Source organism: Monopterus albus, unplaced genomic scaffold, assembly GCF_001952655.1.
Source record: "Monopterus albus unplaced genomic scaffold, M_albus_1.0 scaffold55.1, whole genome shotgun sequence".
Classification (NCBI taxonomy): domain Eukaryota; kingdom Metazoa; phylum Chordata; class Actinopteri; order Synbranchiformes; family Synbranchidae; genus Monopterus; species Monopterus albus.
This window is the reverse complement of record NW_018127935.1, coordinates 1,659,451-1,668,164: the sequence shown is the minus strand read 5'-3', so window position 1 is coordinate 1,668,164 and position 8,714 is coordinate 1,659,451. Positions and strand designations below refer to the sequence as shown.

Genomic DNA, 8,714 nt, shown 5'->3' with positions numbered 1-8,714 from the left:
ATGGCCTTTAGTAGGGGAAGATGCAATTATAAATGTACCATGTGGCTTCTGTTTGAAAGTGAAAGGGGCCTGTAATGTGTCTGATACCAAAGGCTGCAGCAGTGGACACAAAGCACATGCTGATTTTATGAGTCATTATAGGAGCGAAATCCAAGCAGCAGACATCATCTGCTGTCTTCTTTTCTACTGGGATGCCTTTTAACATCACTTATAATATGCCCCCCAGAAAACATGCTTTGGCATCTTGGAAAAGGCATTTTGTTTGGTGATGTTTAATAATTTGCAGCAGAGTTTAGGAGCTCTATTTAACCAGACAGCACCGGTTTGTGACATGTTGATTTAGACTGAATAACAGCAGTTGGTTTGTTGGGGAGCACTGTTGGCTTAACCACAGGAAACGATCGATAAGGGTGAATAAACAGCAAGTTAGTGAGGACACCCCCCCCTCCCCCTGCTGCTGTTAGCAGCATGGTCCTGCCATGTGACAGACATGTTGCTCTAAGGTTGGCACCGCTGATTGGATGTTAGAGATTAATGATGTCATGGGTATCGTCATGTTGGGTTTAATTATCTGGCTTAGTTTAGCTCGGTTGTTAATTTTTAGGAATTATATTGGATTTGTTATGAGCAACTGATATTAAATAGTGAATAGGTAGAACCATGGTGCTGTTGTAAGATATGTTGATGAGTCGGAAATGATCATTCAAGCGAAAAAACAGAATGAACCATAATATTTCAAAACGATCAGTTATTTAGCCTTATATTGAATTTGGGCTGCAACTAAAGATTCTGGGGGTTTGTTGGTCAAAAAAAGCTGGTGTTTAGGATGTTTATCCTTACTGTAAAAAATTAGAGCTCAGGTGAAAGTCAGTTTTTATTAGTTTGTTTGTGTCTTTTTTGATTTCCTAGTAGCTATTCTGAAGTGGAAACACGTGAACAAATGAGTAACAACAGTATCTGTGTACTGATTTACATTTTGATCAGTATCAGCATGCAGAATACAGATGTAAAGCAAATCCATGCATGTTAAATATCTTGGATATAATGCTGCTGCTCAGTTCCTCACTCTCTGAGCTATGAAGGAATATTATTGCTTTTGTTTCCTGCCTGTTGGATTTTGACTGTTGTTGTGCATCTTATCTGTCAGGGGGATCACATGCATCTCCCTCTCCCTCTCCTTTTTCTTTCCCTCCCTCCTCTTTTCCCCACTCTGATAGGTAGGGGCGGCCATCATACGTGCAAGGGGAAAGTGATGGGTAGAATGGCAGTTTTAATATTGAAGTGATTGCCTGCTGATAAGGCTAACGGCTGTGGAGAGGTGTAAGCGTCAGCCCTCCTCCGCAATAAACACTTTCATTTTGTTTGCTTGGAGTGATGGATAGAGAGATGGAAGTGGTGAATAGACGACCTAAGGAGCAGAGGAGAGATGAGGGAGACCAATGAAATGGATGTGGATGTTATTCAATATTAACAGATCAATCAGAGGGTGTTGAAATATGCATTTCGTCAACTATATACCCCCATTTGGCCAAAGAGGCAACATTACAAGGATGTGACAACGATGGCTGCTGTGCCCTGTTGAAACGCAAAATACTCTCAGCCTACAGTGGGTGATTTGTCTCTCAGTACTGAATTTATATTGCTTCTAACAATAACAACTGTCATATATCAGAAAAAAATGAATATATATATATATATTCATGACTTTAAGCTCTGATGACTTCATGATAATCGCTTTTGAATTGCTACTAGAATTTATGATGAGGAGTGCACACTTCAGTTTGGAGCATATGGTGGAAGAAACATTTTAATGCAGTTATATCTGGGCATGAGATAATCTGTGCGAAGCACGTGTTACAGAGCAACTTAAAGGTCACTACATTAAACCAAAATGTGTTTTTACTGTATTTTAATTTACTATTGTGCATGTCAAGGAAATACAACAATCATTCCTTAGACTGATGATTGATGACTTTTCCTCTTCCTCCATAAACCCCAGTGCCTTTTCTTTAAGTATTCCTCTGCTCTTCCTGTTCACCTGGTGAATCAGGGCAGATTCCTTTGTGCACAAGTGTAGTTTGTAAATGAAAAATGTCCTTTGGCAGCAGAAACAGGTCTAGTTGAAATAATTCAGAGGTAGTGGTTGAAATTTGTGTGGTGGTAATTTTACAAATAACACTTACTTTTTAGGGATGTAGCAATATTGTGATACCGGTGTGGGACTGTCACGGTATCTTCCAGGATATTACATTTGGCTATTTCACTAATATTACTGAGTTCAGGGTGCAGAATTTGAAAGGGACATAGTGATCAGCACAGCCACCAAACAGGAGACGTAAAACCTGCCTAGGGGGTATTAAAACACTGATGTTCCACTGTGACTGTGGCTTGTTTTGTTTACGAGATCCAGCTGCTACAATAATATATTGTATTTTATTGTATTTCATAAAATGACTGCTGCATTACATATTTTTTGTTTTGCAGTTGTACAAAAACTTCAGGCATTCAGTGCCAATGACTTCACGTCGGAGTATTAAAACACTGATGTTCCACTGTGACTGTGGCTTGTTTTGTTTACGAGATCCAGCTGCTACAATAATATATTGTATTTTATTGTATTTCATAAAATGACTGCTGCATTACATATTTTTTGTTTTGCAGTTGTACAAAAACTTCAGGCATTCAGTGCCAATGACTTCACGTCGGATTTTTGCACATGCTTAGCTCATGGCTGGCTACTTTTATTTTAATAAAGCAGGAAAGCAGAAGTACTACAAGTTAAAAGGAAATTATATAAAAAGTGACTTATCAACGAAATTCTTTACATTTTTTGAATATTGTGATAAATATCATATCGTGGACTTTTTATCATGACAGTATTGTACCATGAGGCAATTCAATAAAGCTGTACGCAAGTTATGTAAGTTAAAATGGTGCACGTTTGATCACATGAAAATCTTCCTGGCATTACATTACATTATGAGCAGCGAGGATCAGATCTCAAGATAGCCTCAGACAATGCCTATTAAAATAGCTGGAGGAGCCTCTTTGAAATGAGTCCTGACATCTCTTTTCCACAGTCTGGAAAAAAGAGTGAGCTCCAGTGGGAGGTTAATATATGGGGTGACCATAAAGAGACACTGTGGGCTGTTATCTCTACAGTCAGTGACAGAACAAGCGATCAATTGGATTCTCACTGCAGCCCAGATCCATCCAGCTGCCAGCTAATGAGCTTGGCAAGTACATTTTTATTTACATTTAAGTGGATGTTGTGGGACCATCCTTTCCCTCAGGTTGATTGGAGAGTCCTCAGCTTTGATTCATAAATAAATACTGACCTTCAGGCTTCCTTAGTTTCACTGTAAGAAGGTTAATGTCAGCTTGTCATTCAAATCGTTAGCTGCAGCCGCTCTGATGTGTACGTGTGTTGATTCCAGGCTAATCTCTCCTGTCTCTCCTAGTTTGACTCATGATGTGTATCGGCCCCAGAGGGGTCCTCATTAGGACCAAAATGTTGTGTGACCTTTTAGCAACTTCGCCTTCTCCACCACCTACGCCCTCACCCAGCTGGGCCCAATTACCTCGCTCATTACCCCCCTCTTAAATAGCACCACGACCGAGCAGGTACTGTGGCTATCTGTGGAGAGGCAGTATGTCTGGGACTAAATACAGGGGGTGGCAACATGAGATGAAAATGAGTTTCATCCTGGAGACATGCAGGTTGAAGACTTTTCTCCTCTCGTTAATGACAGGAAATGTTTTTTTTTCTTTCAGTTCTTTTATGTGACACTCTAATTTAGAGACTTTCACTGTATATTTAACCTTTCCAACGCTAGCCGCCTCCTTTTTGCCATTCTTCAGAAACCCCTGGCCGACAGCTAAAATATAAGATGTCCCCTTTGCTGCCATGTTGATGAGATGACAGCATGATCAATGTTTGCAAGATCCTTAATAACCAGAAAGAGAAAAGGCGACAGAGGAAGACTGAGGGAGATGGATGATTATCCTAAAAGTAGCGTGCTTAATTAGATGGAATGCTGCATACATTGTGGATGAGTGGAATCACTGGGATAGATTAAAATACTAATTAAACAGGCCCTTGCTGAATTTGGAGTGTGAGGTGGGGTTCAGCTCTTCAGGGTCATTTGCATAGCCTTCATCTGGGGAAATGGGATTTAAAGGACCTGCTCTCTTTCTCTCTTTAACTCTCACTTTTTTCCTTTTCCCCATTACCAATTTCATTCACATGCTAACAAACTCAATTAAAATTATGCTCAATTTTTCTCTTTCACTCTATAATTTGGTATAATCTATTAAGACCCCTTTGATTTTGTTTTTCAATATAAATGTTTCTATCAAAGTGAGACAGTGGCGTTAAGCACAAGAGGTGAAAAAGGCGGCAAAACGTGTGATCTTGATCTGTATATATTTACTTCCTCACTTTGATTTGCATGAGAATATCTTACATGAACAAAGCTATGGAAATAGCATGGCATATTTGATTAGATCGATATCCTTTGAGGTTCAAACTCAGGTGGTGTGTTAACTGCAAGAACAAAGACTGGAGCTTTAGTTAGTTTGTGCACTTCAAATGCTTTCTGATAATCTTGAGTAGGTCTGACTCAGTGTGTGAAGATAATGGTAAACCTTTTTTGATTTTTATATTTTTAGCTTTGTGAGCAACATGGCTCCATGAATGCCAGCATTTTCCATCACTTTGGTCAAGACTGAGACATCTCAACAAATATTAGATAAACTGACAATGTATTTTATGCAGACATTTATATTCCTGTTGGCTTTAGTGATCTCCAGACTTCTCATTGAGGGATGACACTGGAATTTGACACACACATTCATGATCCCCTCAGGATAATGTATGTTAACTTTGGTGACATCTGACATAATAATATCGTCATGGCAGAACTTTACTCTCCTATCAGCTTCAGTTGTACTGTGTTTAGTGCTAATTTAGTGCTGAGATGGTGAATATATATCTGCTAAAGCTTAATTTATATTTCTGCATAGCTTCTGTATGGTGGTCATATACTTAGGCTATACTATAGCTGACACACACCTTCTTAAAAATTTCACATCATGGCTGCTGCAGTTTAAGAAATACAGTAGGTGAATCCCAGTTCCACTAATAGCATCCATGTTTCCTTCTCCTGCATCTTTTACTAGCATCTTATTCCTGCCCACGTAGGATGCAAGGAGAGGCTTCGAGGAGAGAGGTTGCCACTGATCTTTCATGTGTAACATCCACTCACAAACTTATTTCCAATACAAGGCATGTCAATCCGTAACAGACTTTTGTGAAGGATACACAAGTGTATCCTTCACAAGATTGAGGACTGAGGAATGATAAAATAAGGGAACTGGGATTCGCTTCATGTGCGAGTTGCAGGATCTGTGACTGCAGCCCAGTAGTCGTCTTCTTTTCATAAAGCAAAGTAATTTCCTTGACAAACATTCTTTCCACTATGATCCATGCTTTATCACAGCGTAAATATCACAATAACACAGAATGGTCCCATATTCAGTAAAGAAACAAGGAGGCCCTACCCACCATTGTTTGTATCCCAAAGAAAAATGCAAACACAGTTGCTGTTGGGCATAAACCTAAATATTACATCGGTCTAGGGCATAAACCTAAATATTACATCGGTCTAGTGTTGCATATCAGTGTGTGAAATCTAGTGCTAGACAATAAATCAAACTTAAACCAATTTTAGCTCCTACCTATCATCCTTCCAAGAGCCACCACAGACTCCTTTCAGCTATCTTGCACTGAGGATTGTTTTTCTTCTTCTCATCATAAAGATTTTCTGTGTGTGTGGTGCCTGTCTATGACCAGTTTGACATCTGACTCATGCTGTTGCATCCAGTGCATCATTCTCACTTTCACTGACCACTTGTTTCCCCTCAGGAAGTGAAAAATCTGCTACTGTGTCATCCGCTGCTCATTCTCAGCACCTCCTCTGCTCTTGTCTCCCCATGCAGTCCAACAGAAGCAGCAGCTGGAGAAGGAAACAGGCCTGAAGATAGTGGAGGCTGGAGTTAGTGATGTAAGTCATACTCACTAAAAATCTGTTGTTCAGCTCTGTGTGCTTGTGTGTGTTGTCTGTGTTATGGGACAGGAATAGCTCAGTGATTTCAACTTGTCTTAGCATCTGTATCACACCTGCAGCCACATACTAATCTTTAGTAGCAATGATCCCTTAATGCTGCCACTCATATTCATTTCCTAAGGTTTTTTAGAGCTGTTGTCACTGGCAAACAAAACACAGCAAGACAATGCCTGATGCCTTTTGTGAAACTTAAAGTGTTGATCAAAACTGTGGGGCAACAATAACTAGATTATCCTGTCACTTTGCAGGGAGCCCTGATGCTCCTGTGACGCATTCATTTGAAGAAATTAAGCAGAAGGACACTCAGGATTATCCAGATGAAAGGAAAGCAAATGTGCATTCATTCAACACTGATAAATAGCTGCACGCATCAGAAGTAAGGATCTAATCAAGCACCTACTGATGCATCATAGCCCTCCATGTTTGCCTGGTAAATGAGTTTCTCTGTGGAGATGAGATAAACAGCCTTAGAGCCTTGAGATACCCTCCTCACAAAGCATGCTGGGAGTTAAATTGATGTGGCCTGTACATTGCAGGACATTTCCAGTGGCAGCAACCATCACACACTGTATAGAAAAGATAATTTTCCCATGTCTATGCTGTCTCCCTTTTCGTGTCATTGCCTTTTTTCCCCAGTCTGCCTTCCACTTACAGTATAGCACTTTTATAGTTCCTCATTTTCTCTCATCTTATTCCACAGTGTCTTTCTCATGTTCTTCTCAATTATCTCTGAGTCACGTTTTTTCTCTTCAGTGTGACCCCTTTCTGTTCCTTGTCTGTCTCTCCTTGCCTCCTTTTCACTCTTTCATTCCCACTCAGACTGATTCCTGTGCTTAGCCAGCACCGGTGCAGCGCTGTGTTTGTCATATTGAGCCTATTTGCAGATAATTAGCTGCAATAATGACCTCTCTGCAGGAGATGGGGCAAGGGAGGAAAGAGGGAAGGAGGAATGGAAGAATCTGTCTTCCACCTCATGGGGAGAAAATTTATTTGTAGAAAAGCATGTTAAGGAAGTCTGGCCTGTACTGTATTAGAATTAAAAGATGGCAAAGTATAAAGCTTGAAATTTTACTCTACTGTGGATGTGTCGCTCTCACTAGTTTCTATCCGAGAAGCGGAGAGTTTGGGTGAAGTTGGGAAAATTGTAGATTTTACTGGGAGAGCCTGTAGAGTGGGCTCTTAAATCCATTAGTTTAAAAGGTGTTCAGTAAAGCTTCAGTAAATTGACCATAGTTATGAGTGAATCCATGCGAGAGGTTGCAGAATGAGTCTTCTTTAACCTGCTTATTAGTGGCAAAAATAGAAAATTGCTCAGTGGAACCATAAGAGGTATAGAGTGAGAAATTAATCACAATACAGTGCTGAGCTTCCCACAGACAGTATTCTGTCCTCCAGCTTATATAAAACAATCACTGTGGCTGGTGTCGTTAAGTCTTATCACTGACAATTCTCCCCACTTCTGTTTTTATTTAAGAGCTGACAAATAACAGCACACCTTAAGAAGATGTCCAGATAGAGCAAACATCAATAGCAGTAGATGTTGATTCAGATAAGCAAATGTCAGAATGGGGTGAGGAGGCATCGATCAATAGGCTGAGCAGTATCTACTCCATTTTACATCTCAGGGAGGGTGGTTTCATTAAGAGGGAAAACAGAAAAATGACTACTTTGTCTTAAATAATGTACACTATGTATGTGTGGGGCTGTAAATGTGTGAGAGGCGGAGAAGTGGATGTGGCCTTTTGCAGCTTCAGCCCAATTTGACTGCACTGTCAGTATCCATACCTCACTGAAACCATGCATATAAATATGTCTGTGCTATTACAAGCCATTTAGTACTCTAATTGTGGAAAATAACTAGGGCTGTCCCCTGAAGGTCCACTGGTTGAATCATTAGTCGTGAGGCCCGTCATTTGACTGAGACTTTTCTAGCTGAGCCTTTGTTTTTATTTTATTATATTTATTTTTGTCAGCCAGTGTGCATTACAGCAGAAGGTAGCCACAGCCCCAGTTAGTGTGACAACTTCTTTTCCTCATTTTGATGTGCCTAGCAGTGATTTTCTCAGTGCTTCCCCCTTTGGTTGAGAGAGGAATACACACTTTAACACTGACGACACAATTTCCAGGGCCTTTCTGTGCAGAGTTTGCATGTTCTCCCTGTGCCTGCATGGGCTCTCTCTGGGATCTCCGGCTTCCTCCCACAGTCCAAATACATGCAGCTCTAGGCCCCCCACAACCCTGTTCAGGAATAAGTGTTATAGATAACGTATGGATGGAAAAGACAATCATCATATTGTCTGTAAGGCCAAATGCTAGGAGTATATAATGATATATTTAAAGCTTAGAAATAGGATTAAAAATGGGTTAATAATCTTTAAATCTTACTCAGTGCATCTGTGGTGATATTTAATCTCTAAAAATATTTTTTGAGAATAAATGTACAGTGGGTACGGAAAGTATTCAGACCCCCTTAAATTTTTCACTCTGTTATATTGCAGCCATATGCTAAAATCATTTAAGTTCATTTTTTTCCTCATTAATGTACACACAGCACCCCATATTGACAGAAAAACACAGAATTTTTGA

The 8,714-nt window shown here is 40.0% G+C and overlaps 1 protein-coding gene across 1 annotated transcript in view; it reads left to right on the top strand.

Moving 5' to 3' along the window:
• The window catches only part of LOC109961468 (receptor-type tyrosine-protein phosphatase N2-like), a 66,637-nt gene extending 59,478 nt beyond the window's left edge, over nt 1-7,159 (top strand). The window contains exons 11-12 of the mRNA XM_020602298.1: nt 6,001-6,065; nt 6,377-7,159. Of these exons, the coding sequence (XP_020457954.1) occupies nt 6,001-6,065; nt 6,377-6,397 (86 nt within the window). The 3' untranslated portion in view covers nt 6,398-7,159. The remainder of the gene's footprint in view (nt 1-6,000; nt 6,066-6,376) is intronic.
• Nucleotides 7,160-8,714: the final 1,555 nt, after the last annotated feature.